We start from the raw sequence: 18,236 nt of genomic DNA, 5'->3' as shown, positions 1-18,236 counted from the left end.
CGTGTCTCCAATCCTGAGTGTCTAGGGCCTCCTCTTGTGTCTAGTCACTTCCCACTTTTTCTCTAGCCAGGCCCCTCTCACCACAATACTGGCTACACGCCAAGTCTGCTGCTCCCGGGAGCCCTGTTTTCATGAACGACTGGGCACACTCTTCCAGTTTGCCATTCCCTCAGACCCTAAGCTTGTAGAGTTTGGGGCTGAGAATCCTCAGCGGCTTTTACTTGCCCTCTGGTATCCACTTCCCGTAGGTGGTGCAAGAGGCCTCAGCAGTCAGCCCTGGTGGGAGCGGTATTTCCGCTTGTGGGACCCGCACCACCTCTGATTCCCTCGGGCTGGCTGAAGCACTCACAGGAGAGCTGGGAGGTGCCCTTACGGGAGAGCTGGGAGGGGCTCTTAGAGTTTTCCCGATGTGTGGAGAGGCAAGGCTATGGGATCACACACCTGTTTCAACGCAGTTATCTCCTCCACAGCAGTCTGATGACACGGTTTCCCTTTGCCGGGAGACTAATTCAACGGGTGGGTCCTTTTCTCCCAAGCCCCGTTTCAAACCTGTGGCCACTACTTATGAAGGCTCGGTAGGCATTTACCTTCGTATGATGAGAAGGGCTGACCAGTTGTTTCAGCGGGATGGATTAATGCCGAGTCATAGCTGTTTGTCTGCGGGAAGTAGGTGACCGGGAGTTTGAATTCAGCGGGTCAGAGCTCAGTGTGTGTTCTCGGATCACTTGGATTTTAAATTGTCGCTCATCTTATCAGCTGTTTCATATAATTCGGCAGTTCATTCGCGCGGTGAAGAGTCTGCTCTATGATGCTCCACGGGAGGCGGCGCCAGCAGCGGCGGCGGCAGCGGTGTCGGCAGCGGCGGCCTTCGGGACCCCCGGGGAGGGGGTGCGGGTTGGGGGAGGGGAGGCGGCGCCTCAGGGCCGCGCGGTCCGGGTACCGGACACGCAGGAGAGCGGGCGGGGTGGGGGAAAGAAGTTGAGATCTAAATTTAGAGACTGAGCTTGGGAGGAGAGACGGCTGGGGAGAAAGAAGCAAGGTGGAAAGGCGGAGAGGAGAAGGGGAAGGAGAAGGAGAAGGGGTTGAGGGAGCCGGGCGGCTCGGGCTGCAGCCTTACTGCTCGCGCTGAAGTCGTGCTGTACTCCCTTCACCTTGGCTGGATTAGTGGCTGATTCACTCCACCTAGGCCCCTTTCTTGACACGGTGCTGGGTTTTTGTCGACAGATCTCCTTTAATGATCTTTACCTCATCTTTTCAGACGCCGCGGCGCGGGGCTCAGAGCGGCTTACTCACTTCCCGCCGCCATCTTCTAGCTCCTCCTATATATATATATATATTTAGTTGTATATGTACATAATACCTTTATATATACACATACCTATATATATATATATACACACACACATATATTTACCTATATAAATATACACATACCTATATAAATATACACAAATATTTACCTGTGTATATACACATACACACACACACACACACACACACACACACATATTTAGTTGTATATGGACACAATACCTTTGTTTTATTTATTTATTTTTTTATGTGGTGCTGAGGATCGAACCCAGTGCCTTATACATGCTAGGCAAGTGCTTGAGCCACAACACCAGCCCCCCCGGCCTTTTTATAACATTTTTATTAAAGGGTGAAAATTGCTGTATATCTTATGAAGGTTTCAAGAATTCTCTGTTCTTTTAAGCTTTGTGTTGATGTATAGAAAAGTTAGAAAAGAGTACAGAGGTCCTTTACATTCTTCACCCACCTTTCCCTAATCTTGACTTCTTTTGTAAAAATAGCAGTTTTTAAAACTAAGAAATCAGCATTTGTGCAATAATATAAACTAAAGTGCAGGCTTTATTTGTTCTTTACTCAGTTTTACTACTGATGTCTTCCCTTTCCCTTTGCTCATGTTGCATTCTGCTGTCATGTTTCCTTAGTCTCCCATAATAATATGTGACAGTTTCTTTGTCTTTCCTTGTCTTACTTAACTTCAAAAACCTTTGAAGAATACTAGTCAATTATTTTGTAGAATATACTTCACTTTGGATTTGTCTAATGCTTTCTTATTATTAGATTGAGGTTATGCATTTTTGCCAAGAATTCCACAGATGTGATGTGTATTTCTCAGTGAATCACATCAGGATATGTGACATTAATATATATAATTACTAGTGCTATTAACCTTGATTTCTTGGTTAAGGTGGTACCTGCCACATTTCTCTACTTGAAGTTATGGCTTTTTGTGTTGTAATTAATAAATATTTTGGGGAAGTGCTTAGAGAATGTGTAATTATCCTGTTTCCTTCAAAATAACTCACCAATTTTAGCATCCATTGGTTCATCTAGACTTTAGTAAATATTACTGATAGTCTACAGAAATACAGAATTTAGGGGCTGGGGATGTGGCTCAAGTGGTAGCGCGCTTGCCTGGCATGCGTGCAGCTGGGGTTTGACCCTCAGCACCACATACAAACAAAGATGTTGTGTCCGCCGAGAACTAAAAAATAAATATTAAAAAAATTCTCTCTCTCTCTCTCTCTTTAAAAAAAAAGAAAGAAATACAGAATTTATTAAATTCTTCTTGAGGTATAGAGTCGTCCCTTCTCTCCCACGTACTTGTTCAGTTTTTTATTTATGACAGTATAACCTCATGAATCTATCTTATTCATTGGTCTGTTTATAGTCCAATATCATTGTATATTGTTTTACTCAAGTTCAGTTTTGGATATTAGGAACTTTTTTAGATTAAAAAATCTGTTACTTAAGATAGGAAACTTACCATAAGGTTTTTATTCCTCTTTCCCTACATGTTCTTATTTTTTTTGTGGGGGGGGGATACAAAAAATTCTCAGAAAAATACAGAAATGACTACTCTAAATTACCTATGTTTTTAAAGATACCAAGCTTATAAAATAAAACATCTGCAAAGAAAGCTTACCTTTCTGAAATTAGAAACAAGTACTTGACTAAAAAAGCACATTGATATAATTAAAAGTTATTATAAATACTGTGTTTTGTCCAGTGTTTATTGTGGGAGGTTTGGATTTTTTAGGAGTTGAATCCTCCATACCAGAAGTGAGAACCTGTTATCTAAATTGTTTTCATTTTTTTATTATTATTTAAGCAGTCAGTATATTTTCAAAATTTCTTTAGTACTCTAACACTACTTTTAATTCAACAGGACTATCTTCAAGGAAAGTGGTATTAAATACAAGTGGCCTATACTATAATATAGAGCTTCTGAACTTTGGACAGGTAATTATCCTGACTACAACAACAAGGAGTTGATTTTACTTTACTGTTTAGTTAAACAAACAAATAAACTTTTGCTTTTTGTTTTTGTGGTCAAACTCTATTAGATATACCAAGCTTTTAAAATCAACGTGGTAAGCAAGTGCTCAGGAGTCAGAGGTAAATGTATTTTCTGAAAAATATGTAGAAAATAGTATTGTCAATTGAAGAATCAATAAGTCTTCACTTGAATCTTCTGTCATACTTTTTCACATCTGTTTTTTTCATATATTTTTATATGACATAAAAAAGTAATAAAAAAGATGTTTATATTTCCCAAGGGTTTAGCATAGACCCTTTCTTAAAATTATCTTCATGTTTCAGTATGTCTGTATGTCTTATTATAGTAGTAATTCAGATTTGGCTGTTTAATATTTTCCAGTTTCTTAGTATTACCTATATACTTTTAATACCTTTGTAAGCCTAAAGAAAGCATTTAAGAATTCATAATTTCTTATGCTGTATAACCATTACTGATTTTTTTTTGTTTTAAAATGGACAGTTGTGTAATTAGTTTGGTATTAAGTAGTTTATGTAAAAGTTAAGGTAACATGGTGAATAATACATCTTTCCTTTGTGTTTTAACAGAAGAAATAACTAGTATCTATAAACTTCATATTCCCTGGTCTTATGAAGATTCACTAACCATTGCACAGTATGTAGAATTTACTTTAAACTTTGGTGTTTTTGAATAAAATAGATACTCTGTGTAGTTTAGATTTTTTTAATTATATGAATTATGAAAGGAAAATGTAAAATATTTATAGCCTTTATGTAGCATCATGCCCACAATTTAGTTATATCAATTGCATCTATTTATATATCTAATTTAATGAATTGTCTTATTAAATGACATAGAACTTAAACCTCACTTGCTTTAAACTTTAACACCTATCTTTCCACACTCCTCCAACTCCTGAGTCCTAGAGAGGGAGTGTTCAAACAATTCTAACGTAACTGAAAAAGTGTTCATCTGTAATAGTGTGTCTGTCATCTGGCTTCCTCTACATTATTTCATTGTATTGTGGGGACGATAGACTTAGCCATGGCTAAGTCAGTTTTTACCAGCATGTTGTACTTGAGTATTGATATTTAAGTTATCTCTTCAGGGTTCCATCTAACACAGAAATTTCTCTGAAACTTCATATTGCTCAACCAGAAAATGACAGCCATGTGGCATTGTTAAAAATGTACACATCATCAGATTGTCAGTATGAGGTAAGTTGCATATATTTATAATCTTTAAGATTTAGTTATAGAATAAGGTAGAAATTGCAGATACATGGTAGGGTGGAAGTGAATAAAAATAAGATATAGACATTTGAAATATTTTAATATTTTTCCTGTTTGTAATACTTCAGTATTTCCTTTTGAAAATGTATGCATCTTAATAAGTAATAGAAATAAAACAAAAATTGAAACTGCAGATTAACCTCTTAAATTTGAAAGCCCAAAATCCAAACTCTTGTAAATTGAATAATCAACTAAAATTGGAAGCTGACATGGCTTTAGTACAGTAATTTATGTGATATTTATTGGTTTTTATTTCTACCAGAATAGCTTAAGGATCTTCTTTTCATTTATTTAAGCTCTGTTAAGTCCATTAATATGTGCAATTTAGTACCTATTGTGTTTGTTTTATCACCAAAGATCACTGTCTCCTAAAAGAAGGAACAAAGAATATTTTATTTATTTATGGATTCATGAACTAAGAGTCCTTCTCTATATCAGAACATACGAAGTTCCAAGGATTTCACATTTAAGTGGTTAAAAAACACATTTTAATGGTAGTGACATCACAGGTTTCTGGTACATAGCTTAATTCTGCTCAGCTTCAAGCTTTAAGTTGTTGAATTCTTTATTAGAACTTTCTTAGGGTAAGCTAGAATACGCATTGTCAAATTAATAGAATCTGTTCCTACAACCAAGTTTTATTTGGACCTGTATTATGAATTATTTTATATTTCATAGAATTTATGAATGCTTTGATACCTTACTTTTCTAACAATAAAGGGTCTTTGCTATATTTTTAAATTTGCACGTTCATGTTTCTACTACTGAAGTGATAGTAAGAGTTGTGTTGTCAGTTTGGATCCAAATACTGCATGCTCCATGTTTTTAACCAAATTGCGTATTTCCACAAAGGTCAGATGCAGACAAAACATTCATAATTTCCCTAACAAAGATTTATCTCCTTTTCACAGACTTCTTAATTTTTCTTTATAAAGGATTATTTTTTCTTTAAAAAGGTAGAATTATTAAGGATGATTTTTTTTTACTATGGTAGGATTATTAAGGATGAATTTATTTTTCAAATATTATTTTGGCTTAAATTCTTTTAATTAGCATGATCTATTAATAACATTCTAGTTAATTAAATAATCCAGTTGTAAACAGTTACCATATATACCATAGCATTGCTGTAATTGTTAAAGAATTAGAATACTGGAAAATATACTCAATGATGAAACTACATTTTGTCTAATTTAAACGTGGTGCAGAAGATTCTTGAAGATCTCTTATGCCTTTAGGTTTATTATTATAGGAATTATTATACCTAGAGATGTGTAGAAGTACATAGTTTAATAAAATTGAACTAGAAAAATCTAGGGTAAATAACCTCTTTTAAAATGATTGTTTTAAACTAGGTGACAGTTAAGACATCCTTTTCACAAATACTTGGACAGGTAAGAGAGATTTTCATTGCATAATTATTTATTGTCTTGTGAATAGATATCATAAAGAAAGGATTATAGTCTTTTTCTATAAAATCAGTAATTTAACAGATCACGATCTCTGGCTGCTCCCACTGCTATAGCTACTTGTTTCTTCTTTCTCCTTTTTTCTTCATTCTTCATTCTTCCAATTTAATAAAATCTAAAAACCATTCTTGACCTATAGGCCATGGTTGGCCAACTCTTACTTTAAGGTGATCCCTTCATATTTGATCCATCCTAAAAATAAGAGCTGTTACCTGATTCTCAATATATTTGCCTAAATGAATGTCATATGAAGACCTTCATATTTATCATACTACACTATAATTCATGACACAATAAAATAGGGTTTGTCATGTAAGTGAACATTTTCAAAGAACTTTTTATATTGTAATGCTGTTATAATGTAAAGGCTAAAAATAAATTTTATTCAAGATAAATGTTAAAATTAATTTGCAAATCATGTTACAAAAATAATTCAGCATTAGAACTATAGATATTATTATTCAATATCATTATAATTTTCAGAATTATGTAACCTGGAAATAAGTACACTAATATTGATTAGACAGGAAAATTATATAATTTCAAAATTCAGTAAAATTTTATTTAGCTTTTATTTTTTGATTGGTTATATTTTGCTATCCAAGCATAGTAGAATTTTTCCTTTTTTTACTTTAAGTTATAATACTGCAATTGTAAAACTCACAAATCAAAATTAAATTAGAAACATTTTATGTGCATTATCTCATTTGTTCCTTATAATCACTTAGAGTTATATTATGACTATTATTAAATTTGTGAACATAATAAAATTCTGAGTAATTATATTAAAAAATTGTGTGCTAAATTATAAAGGGAACATCAAATGTTAGTATAAGTTGGAAAATACCATCATGGGTAGTTGATATTCTAAAAGGTTAAAAGGCATTAAGAAAAATTTTGCAGGGTTGAGGTTGTAGTTCAGTGGTAGAGGACTCGCCTAGCACATGTGAGGCCCTGGGTTCAATCCTCAGCACCATATAAAAATAAGTAAGTAAAATAAAGGTATTGTGTCCATCTACAACTAAAAAATAAATATTTTTTTAAATAAAAATTTTGCTTGTGATAGAGGAGATGAGTTCATGCTATTATTTTTTTAGCATGTCCAAAAGTCATGTTATTGTACACAGTGGTTTATGGTGAAGATACTACATGCTCTCTTATCCTTATCATCTCTGTGGCCCATAATCCAAATTAGTGACATGAAAAGTCAAGTTAGCTTGGTATGCTGCAACTAAGCATAATGTATACCAAAAAAAGACAGACTAATATTTTTGTTTAGATGTGGAAATCTTTCTAAAGAGCAAGGAAGCACTGGTGTTACAAGATCAGAGGAGGGTACTTTTAAAGTGTCAAAGAATGGCAATTGAATCCTAAAATTATTGAAAAGTATAGCCTGTTCTTCTTTATTGCTTGTTTAAGATTTCAGTTTGTGGGTGGTAAAAGAACAAATTTAAGTTGTCTAATATGTCTTACTAATTTTTTTAAAACAATGCATATTATTTAAAAACAATGTTGCTGATATAGTCACAGGAAACTGAGCAAAAGGAGTAAATAGAAACCACTTAAGAGAATATTTAGCCTTTAAATATTTTTTCACAAAATTGTTTCTTTCTAGAAAAAGAGGAAAATGTGTTCATGTTCTTTAATCTAGTTTTAGGAAAAAAGAGGACAAAAAGTAAATTGAAAGTTACTTTCCTGAGTAAATTTCATAAATTCTAGTAAATTATTTCAATATTTAGATGTTAAGAGAAACTGAAATTTGGAATTTTTTTAGGTGAAATGTTTAAATTTTTTTCAGTGTCGTTATCTTATTCAAAGTTTAAAGAAATATTGTGCTAAATACTAAGCCAAATTAAGCAAGTCTTACAGTTTGATTATAGCCCATGGAGGCCAGTTTATGGTTGTTGATTTAGTCATACTTTGTATCCAAAGTCCAAGAGAATAAATACTTAATACTTATAACAATGTCCCTTTGTCGGTAAGAGAAATTTTATGTTTAATATATAAATATTAACATAATACTCTGTGCAAGATCTGTTCCAGAATTCTAAGGACAGTTGAGGATGTTAATGATTAATAATAATAACTAGTATTTTCAGTCTCTCAGCCATATGCCAACTACTATTCCAGGTGTTTTAAACAGTTGCAAACACTTTGAAGCCTTACATCTCTATCTCATTTTACTGATGAAGCCCTGGAGAGAGAAGGCAAAGTAACTTGCCCAATAATACAAAAATAGTGAGAGCAAAGCTGGAGTCTAAATCCAGAGGTCTGACTCATAATTCTGCTAGGCTGTTTAACATTAATCTTGGTAACTTAATTATGCTATGTATTTCCTAGTGTACCATTAGCAGGCAGTGAGTTTCATTAGTAATAGGTAGAAAATGGCCTTTTCCCTTTTTTTCAACTTTCCTTTCCTGCCACTTGAAGCTTATAAACTATAAATCGTGAGTGTGAAATATAAATTTTTTAAAAAATTTTCCTAATCTCTTTCAACCTGGAAGTCCATGGAGAAACTTGAGGGAGACTCTGAACTTCCTGAAATTTTATGCAACATTTTAGGTAATCTTGTACTTTCATAGATTTAGTTCATCAAATTACCAAGGGAGTTGATATATATTCTAAAAAGATTCTGTGGATTAAGTCCATGCTGATTTTTCTTTAAAATTTAATATTAAAGAAGAACAATATTTTGTTTTTATTATGGATATGTTTTCTGCAGATTAGATCAACTGACTTGAGGCACTGTCACATAATGGTTATGAACTTAGGCTCTGAGTCTAAATTACAGTTTTACTGAATTTCCAAGATACTGAAGGGCATTAAGAGTTCATAATTATAACTAATATTATCTTATAGTTACTGTGTAAGTTAATACTTTGAATGCTTTACAAAATGAGCATGTTTAATCTTCATAATCACCTATAAATACTATTATTTTTTCCTATTTTACTGATAAGCACATAGAGAAGAAGGGGGAAGTAACTTGCCCATGACATTTGCAATTATGGGAAGTACTTGGGCTCCTCATTCCTAGATTTCTTCACCTATAAAATAGGGAAAAGAACTACCTGAAAGGGTTTTGGGGAGGAAGATATGAGATAATGTATATAAGATATTTAGTGTCTTGCTGGAACATATTAAATACTCGATAAACATGCTTTGAAGGAAAAATTTTAGCATATGCTATTCAATTATGCCTTTGAAAAAAATCAGATGTTTATACTATGCTATATGTTATTAGCATTTATTTTACTTAGAGTTTTTGATACTTGTTACTGGAAATACCTTTGTAGCTGTGTCAGGAGAAGTATAAACAATAAATTTTTGTGTTTAAAATTTTTTATTTTGTGTTAAAGTACATTTATTTCATTAACATGAATATTTAGAAATTGCCCATTGATTTATGTTTTCTAGGTAGTTAGATTTCATGGTGGAGCTCTTCCTGCTTATGTTATATCTAGTATCCTTCTTGCTTATGGAGGACAGTTATACTCTCTTTTCTCAACAGGTAAAAATGTTTATAATTTTTAAAGTTGTTTTTGTTATGAATAAGTATTAGTGGAACAATTGTTAGTTCCATGTGTGTATTTAATTCAATTATGTTGACTTAAGAAACATAATAAAGAAGTTCTTAGAAATAGCCAAATACTAGTAGGCACTACTGTTCTTGGAAACTCTAGAATAGTGTATGATTTTATTTTATTGTTTTACTTTTCTTCTACTGACCACCAATCCCAAACTAGTTTGGGGCAACTAGTCTACAAACCTCCAGTTTCTAGTCCTGAGACCTGCAGTTTACTATATTCTCTTAGCCTATCACTTTTTTATTAGTATAATTTTTTTCCTTTTTATTGGTGCATTATAATTATACATAACAGTGGGATTTGTTATAATATGTTCATACATGCACACAATAAAATAGTAGAATTTGATCAATTTCATTCCCTAATACCTCCCCTTTCCATCCCCTCTCTCCCCTGATCCTCTTCTTCTATTCTACTGGTCTGCCTTTTTTTTTTTTAATTTGATCTATGTAACAGTATCATTTGTTAATGAAAAAAATAAACTTGAGTCTGAACATTTAACTGTTTTTTAAAATATATGAATTTGAAGAATAATCTTAATGTAATATTTTTCAGTATTTATGTATTAAAAAGGAACAAAATAATCATAATACATGTAAAATTCTTAATGCTCTAATATTATGAAATTATTTGTTTAAAAAAATATAAACAGTTTCCAAATAAGGTTCACTCATTACCATTTGTCACTAAATTTGATCATTAAGTTTCTTAAGCTAAAAGTTCTGTCCTCCATGTTTTTTTATTTTTGCCTCATAATTTATTAAACACAACCGCCTTTGTGCGTTTATGTCTCTCACAGTTTGAATTTTGCTGATTACACCCCTAGGTGTAGTTGAACATTTTTTCTAACTACTCTATTTTTTATAAATTGATAATTAAGTTGGGCATGGTGGCACCTCATGTAATCCCAGTGACTCTGGAGGCTGAGGTAGGAGGATCACAAGTTCAAGACTAGCATCAGCAATTTAGTGAGACCCTATCTCAAAATAAAAAGGCTGGGGTTATAGTGCAGTAGTAGAGCACCCCTGAATTCAATCTGCAGTACTAAATAAATAAATAAATAAATAGGTAATTAGAACTATAGGCTTGATAACATTTAAATTCTATTCCCATGCCTCTACTTGTTGCTGCTCCTGCTACAGGAATATTTCAGTTTTATGTACTTTTTTATAATTAATTTTTTTATTGGTTCACTATAATTAGATGTAATATAATTCATCTTGATATATTTGTATGTGAACTTAACATAATTTGGTCAACTTTATTCCCCAATACCTCCCTTCTTCCTTCCCTTCTTCCTCCCCTCGTCTCCTTCCTCTAATCTTTTGATTTTCCTTTTATTTTCATGAACCACCTCCCTTTTTTTTTCCCCTATCTTCTATGTGTTAGAGAGAACAAATGACCCTCTACTTTTTGAGTCTGGTTTATTTTGCTTAACATAATGCTCTCAAGTGCCATAAATTTTTCTGCAAATGACATAATCTCATTAATCTTATTTTTCTCTATGGCTGAATAAAACTGTACTGTATATATGTACCGCATTTCTTTATCTATTCATTTGTTGATGACACCTAAGCTGATTCCATAACTTAACTATTGTGAATTGCACGGCTTTAAAATGTATGTATCACTATAATATTCTGATTTTAATTCTTTTGGATAAATACTGAAGAGTGATGTAGCTGAGTCATATGGTAGTTCCATTCCTAATCTTTTGAGAAACCTCCATATTGATTTCCATAGTGGCTAGTTTACAATCCCACCAAAAGTATGTAAGTGTTCCTTTTTCCCAACACCCTCACTGGCATTTATTACTATTTGTTTTATTAATTATTGCCATTCCACTTGGAGTGAGATGAAATCTCAGTGTAATTTTTTTCTTGTTTGTTTGTTTGGTATCAGGGACTAAACTCAGGCACTGAGTCACATCTCCAACCCTTTTTTTTGTATTTTATTTAGAGACACAGTCTCACTTAGTTGCTTAGGGCCTTGCTAAGTTGCTGAGGCTGGCTTTTGAACTTGTGATCCTCCTGCCTGAGTCTCCCAAGCTGCTGTGATTTCAGACGTGCACCACTGTGCCTGGCTCAGTATAGTTTGATTTGCGTTTCCTGATTGCTAAAGATGTTGAACACTTTTTTATATATTTAGTGGCCCTTTGTAGTCCTTTTGACAGGTGCCTGTTCATGTGCCATTCATTGGGTTGTTTTTTTGGTGGTAAGTTTTTTGAGTTCTTTATATATCCCCAATATTAATCTCAGTTGAAGAGTGGCTGGCAAAGAATTTCCCCCATTTTGGAGACTCTCATTATGCTCTTGTTTCCTTTACTATGCACAAGCTTTTTAATTTGATGAAATTCCATTTATTCTTGTAATTATTTCCTGTGCTTTGGAAGTCCTGTTGTTGCCTGTCCCTATGTTAGAGCATTGATGCTATATTTTTTTCTAGAAGTTGCAGCATTTTTTTATCTAATTCCTAGATTTTTTTTTCCATTTTGAGTTGACTTTTGTGCAAGTTGAAAAATAGGAATCTAGCTTCATTCTTCTACATATGGATATCCAGTTTTGCCTGTACCATTCTGTCTTTTCTCCAATATATGCTTTTGGCACCTTTGTTCTGTGTTGTATACTTTTGTTAGTAGGCATCTGCCCCCTAATCTCCTCCTGAGTCACCCTAGTCTGTTCCCTTCCCCTTCCTCTCCTCTCTTCTTTCATTCTTCCTCATTTTCCCTTCCTCCTTTCTTATTTTTCCTCGCTTCCTTTTTTGCTTCCTTCCGTCTTTATTTCTGTGGGCCAGTGCATCAGAGCTACTTTTCATCCTACATGTGGCTAAAGAAGACAGAAAATTCATGACCTATATCTCCCAAGTTCTTAAGTTTAGGAATCCTCTAAGTTTTAAGACATCCCCAAGAAAATCCCTTATTTATTTATACACTTTATACCTTTATGCCTGAAGCTTCTTCCTTCTTGAGGACCTCTTAAGATGTAGTACCTCATCAAAGGCACATTGTTCTCCATTTTATTTCTGGAGCCTAACATTGTATCAAACATACAGTACACATTTAGTAAGCTAGCCGTATCAGCAATGTCATTTAGGTCCTAGCTCACTGAATGGAATTATTGAAATTTTAATGAAGGAACTATTTCAAAGATTTGTGCAGAATTAAGGGAAACCAACAAGAGATGATAAAGTACAAGGTAGAAACGGAGGAAACCTAAGAGACCTGTAGGTGTGAGCAGTGTTACTAGAGCTGCAACCTTGGGTATAGAAACAAGCAATACTGCCAGCCTGTGTCTCAGCAGGGGGAAAGGTAGGGAAATACATTCTCTAACACCATTTTTTCTTGCTCTCTTATCTACTAGAACCTTTCATTTACTAAATCTAACTATCTAGAAGCCTGTGCATGAAAGTAAGCCTCCCAGAGTCAACAGCAAAGTGAATGGATCTGGAGAGGCAGATGTAGGATAAATGGATAAAACCATCCTTAGAATATAATAATTAGAACAGTTTCCTGAGAGCCTAATCTTTGTTTTATTGGGCTTGGACAGTAATAGAAGCAGGAGAAAATAATGGGACCAAAATATGTAAAAATATGTAAAAGTAGTCCATAAATCACCTCCACCATATCCATCTCCCCAAATCCTACAGCTACTTAATGCCTTTTGTTATTTTCATATAACTTCGGGTTTGCATTCCATGCTCATTTATACCTGAGTTAAACTATATTCCAGGAATACCTGTAATCCCAGTTATAAGGGTGGAGAGTGAGGCAGAAGGATCACAAGTTTGAGACCAGCTTCAGAAATAGCAAGGCCTTATCTCAAAAAGGGCTGGGGCTGCAGGTTAGTGGTAGATCACTTCTGGGTTTGATCCTCAGTATCAGAAGGGAAAAGGAGAGTGTGGGGGATATTATTCTGGTGATATGACATCAACCAGACTTGAATGTAAAATCTGTCCTGTTTGGGGGCTGGGGCTGTAGCTCAATGGCAGAGTGCTTGCTTAGCATGTGTGAGGCACTGGGTTCGATCCTCAGTACCACATATAAATAAACAAGTAAAATAAATGCACTGTGTCCATCTACAACTACAAAACAAACAAACAAACAAACAACAACAACAAAAAAAAACCTGACCTGTTTGGTTTTGGTGCCCCTACCCCTAATCAAACCCAGGGCCTCACACTTGTTAGGCTAGCTAGCATTGAGTTACATATCCAGCCTGTCCATAGGTTTTGAATGTCTGAAGCGGAGGCCTCATACTTCTTAATTTCAGCAGACTAGATACTTGATTCCTAAACATACGAAATTCACAAATAGATAGCCCAGAAACTCCAGAGATATATATATATTTTTTACTTTAGAATATTTAAGTATGGGAATATGTTTTAAACCAATTAAAGAGGTAGTTCTATACCAAGAGTGCATATCCAAATTTACCTCCTGGACTGGGAGTATAGCTCAGTGATAGGGCATTTGCCTAGCATGCATGAAACTGGGTTCAATCCACAGCACAAAAAAAAAAAAAAAAAAAAAAAAAAAGGAAAAAAGAAAATCACTAGCTAGAACGACTATAGTAAGAAAGATAATACCAAATGTTAACAAGGTTATGAAGGAAATTGGAACCCTCATATGCTTCTGGGAGGAATATAAAATGGAATAGCTTCTTTGGAAAACAATCTGACAATTCCTCAAATGGTTAACAGAGTTATTTATATGACTCAGCATCTCCATTCCTAGAAAAGACCTGAGAGAAATGAAAGCATACATTCATATAAACACTTGTACACAAATGTTTATAGAGTATTTATTCCTATTAGCTAAAACATAGAAATAATTTAAATGAATATTAATAAAAATATCATGTCCATACAGTGGAGTATTATTCATTAATAAAAAGAAGTGAAGTACTTGCACAATATTGAATATACTAAAAGAATCATTGAATTGTGAAGAGATGAAACTGTGTCTTTGACTTCCTAAATTTATTTCACAAATAACTATTTTCTAAGAACCATTGAATTAACAGTAATTTTTAGTGTTTCTTCTCTAGTGGTAGCAAAGTCCCTTGCTTTTCTGACATAAAACATCTTGCTCTTGACAATGCAAAATATATTTCATACTTAATTACTGTGAATTCTGTGTTGCAAGTAATTTTTTTTAAACCACCAGGTTATTGCTTAGAATACGCTACCATATTGGATAAAGAAGCCAAACCATATAAAGTTGATCCTTTCGTAATTATGATTAAGTTTCTTTTGGGGTAAGTTTTATTTTATTATCTGTGATAATGATTTTAATTTTATTTTATATAAAAATATGTTTGAGGTGCTGGGGTTGTGGCTCAGTGGTAGAGAGCTCACCTAGCATGCATGAAGCACTGGGTTAAATTCTCAGCACCATATAGAAATAAAATAAAGATATTGTGTCCACCTAAAACTAAAAAATAAATATTAAAATAAATAAATAAAGGTATAAAAAATATATGTTTAAAAAATGTTTGATATATAATGCAGTGTAAATGTTCATACAAATTTGGCAGTTGACTTGTTTCATTGGATGGGATTTTTCTTTTAGGAAAAAGGCTTAATCAACATATTTACATTTATTTCAGTAGTATAGTCATTCCAAAAATAATTATTGAACTTCATCAGTTTTAACTTAGACAGTAAATAAAACATTACTTTAAGGTTTGCAAATGAATACATATGGTCTATGATATTTGAGTATCCCAGACTGACAAACTATTATAGAATATTGATAAAATAGTGCCTCTGATCGTTTTCTGTTCTTATAGAAACTATAAGAAACTATATTTTATAACTCTTAATTGTAGTTGACAGTCCATTCTTAATTTATTTATATTTTATATTTTTTGTTTAAGAACCGGTACTTAGGGCTGGGGATGTGGCTCAAGTGGTAGCACGGTCGCCTGGCATGCGTGCGGCCCGGGTTCGATCCTCAGCACCACATACAAACAAAGATGTTGTGTCCGCTGAAACCTAAAAAAAAAAAAAAAAAAAAAAAATTGAAAAAAAAAAGGTGCTTAGCCAACTAGTTGTTGGCTTCTTAAAAAAAAAAGAAAGAAAGAAAACATGAATAAGAATGTATTATTTCATAGAGAAATCAAGAGTGCAGTAAAGCTGTGTTGAGAGTCAGTACTCAGATAGTTTCTGATAGGTAGATTTTCTTGGGAGATAAATGACTTTTTTCATTCAGAGACTTCCAATTTATTTTTCAGGATAAATTTATAAATTGAGAATCATGGAACATTAAAGACTCTAGTGAATGGTCAAACACCTCAAGTATGAAATCCTGGAATATTAGTTATTGGGAGTGTTTATTCATTGTTTTGCTTTCATTTTGTTTTCTTTTGTCCACAGGTATAAATGGTTTAAGGAATTATGGGACTTATTATTGTTACCAGAATTAGATGCCATTGTTTTAACTAGTCAGAGTATGTGTTTCCCCCTTGTATCCTTGATTCTCTTTCTATTTGGAACATGTACTGCCTACTGGAGTGGCCTACTGTCTTCTGCATCTGTGAGACTCCTTTCCTCATTATGGCTAACTTTGAAAAGGTAAAATGAATGACTCAAAGCTTTCCTACTTCTTTTAATCAGATTCTGCCGTGACACACAACTAAACCAGTCGGGGTCACTCCAGGTGAACTGGGCTGGCATGAAATAATCACACAGAGACAGAGAAATACCTTTTTCTTTGGGTTCTGACCCAGCTCCCACAATGGAGGCAAGGCAGGCAAGAAAGAGAAAGAGCACACCTCAAACCCAGTTTTATTGGGGAGAAGCCATTCAAATGAGGCAAGGGGTAGGATTACAAAGGAACAGGTGAATGTAACTCAAACCCACCGGGTGACGCCTACTCCTGGAGTCAGGCCTCATTATCTGAGTGGAGGTAAAGCCCAAGTTATTGAGGGGTGCTGCCGCGTCCGGCAGAAATGGACCGAGTCCGGCGGGAGACGTCGGGGTTAAAAGATTTCACAGGACACCAAGGTTCTTCATCCAGGGAGAGTCTCTCTTTATTATCTCAGCTCATACTTATATATTTCTTTCAGACAGAATGGAAAGTTACTGGTAGGCGGAAGCAAGGACGGAGGGGGGCAGGTGGTCCTTGTCGACTCATACTAAGCCTTCAACCAGGAACCTTATCAGACCCAAGCAGGTCAGAACGTTCCCATATGACCGTTATAGGCTGAATATGAAAACAGACACCACAAATCTTTCAAGGCCTTGGGAGCTGGCCTCTTTGGCGTGCACACAAGAAACCAGGGCTGGCACCAAGCCCCGGGGGCCAGGGGGAATCTGAGCCAGCAATTCCCCCTCTTTTGTTTGTTGCACGTCAAAGGGAATCAAGTAGCCCCTGTCTTAGGTCGTTCACTGTCCTTATACTGCTTACCCGTCTTTGGGGAGGCCCCATTCCCCTGTCTTAGGTTGCAGTGCAAGCGTGAAAGTTGCCCGTCTCTGGGTACTACAAGATCAGCTCGTTGTTACCAAGGCATTAATGGTAGCGATCCAGCCAGTCATTATTGGGTCTCTAATTGGTTCCGGTTCGACAAGGCATAGAGTCAGAGGAGAAGAATAATAAAAATAAAGAAGAAAAAGGGGCAAAAGGAGAAAGGCATGAAGCAGGGATCATTGTAGAAAAATCATCTTCGAATTGGTCGGAGACAAACTTCAGCAAGATCATCCTTGGTTTGTAGGCGTTGATAATGGACCTGTATTGGCTTAGAAGTCAGAATGTTAATTTGATCTTTAATAAATTGTGTCACTCTCTTAACTAGGCAGGGGCCTACAGCAGCTATAAGGAGGAGACCGAAAAGCGGTCCCATTACAGTGGATATCAAAGGAGTTAACCATGGGGTATTTTTAAACCATTGTTCAAACCATCCTTGTTGTGCTTCAAACTCTTTTTGTCTTTTAGCCAATCTTTCCTTGACCTTTTCCATAGTTTCACGGACTACCCCAGTATGATCTAAATAAAAGCAACACTGTTCCTTTAAAGCTACACATAGTCCTCCTTCCCTTAGGAACAATAAATCTAGTCCCCTCCTATTTTGTAACACAACTTCTGAGAGGGAGGTGAGGGACTTTTCCAAGGCGGTAATTGACTTGGCCATGGCTGTTAAATCCTCATTCATAGCCATTTGTAAATTTAGTAATTGACCTCCCTGGACATAGGCGGCTGTCCCGGTTCCTATTCCAGTTGCTATTCCGCCTATGCCCAATAGGAGGGCAATAGTCATAGTTATTGGTTCTCTGGGGAGCCGAGTATGTCCCTCAAGGTGTCCCAGGACATAGTCTGATCCATGATAAGATATCCTCGGCCATAATTGTATCAGCACACAGAAATCAGTAGTTGTATTTAGGACTGCCATGGAAACACAGGGAGTTAACCCAGTAATGCAAGCAAATTAGGACCCTTTAGGACCCCACAAATAATCAGATTGGGATTGATTTATTAGTCGGGTGATGTTGCAGAGATGGCACCTTTCCCAAGCAAACCTCTTGTCCCATGACCTCCGTGATAGTTAACTTATAGCTGGGCAGAGAATAACATTTGGGATCTGCA

At 34.9% G+C, this 18,236-nt stretch overlaps 1 protein-coding gene across 1 annotated transcript in view; it reads left to right on the top strand.

The window, feature by feature from the left end:
* Window positions 1-18,236, top strand: part of PGAP1 (post-GPI attachment to proteins inositol deacylase 1) — a 93,553-nt gene that overhangs the window by 62,041 nt on the left and 13,276 nt on the right. The window contains exons 15-22 of the mRNA XM_081261522.1: window positions 3,197-3,270; window positions 3,375-3,426; window positions 3,895-3,961; window positions 4,416-4,524; window positions 5,955-5,993; window positions 9,486-9,579; window positions 14,820-14,910; window positions 16,031-16,228. Coding sequence (XP_081117648.1) covers window positions 3,197-3,270; window positions 3,375-3,426; window positions 3,895-3,961; window positions 4,416-4,524; window positions 5,955-5,993; window positions 9,486-9,579; window positions 14,820-14,910; window positions 16,031-16,228 — 724 coding nt within the window. The remainder of the gene's footprint in view (window positions 1-3,196; window positions 3,271-3,374; window positions 3,427-3,894; window positions 3,962-4,415; window positions 4,525-5,954; window positions 5,994-9,485; window positions 9,580-14,819; window positions 14,911-16,030; window positions 16,229-18,236) is intronic.

The sequence above is a fragment of the Spermophilus citellus genome (assembly GCF_964194105.1).
Source record: "Spermophilus citellus genome assembly, chromosome: 11".
NCBI lineage: Eukaryota > Metazoa > Chordata > Mammalia > Rodentia > Sciuridae > Spermophilus > Spermophilus citellus.
Note: the sequence above shows the minus strand (reverse complement) of the source record. Positions and strands in the feature narration are given on the sequence as shown.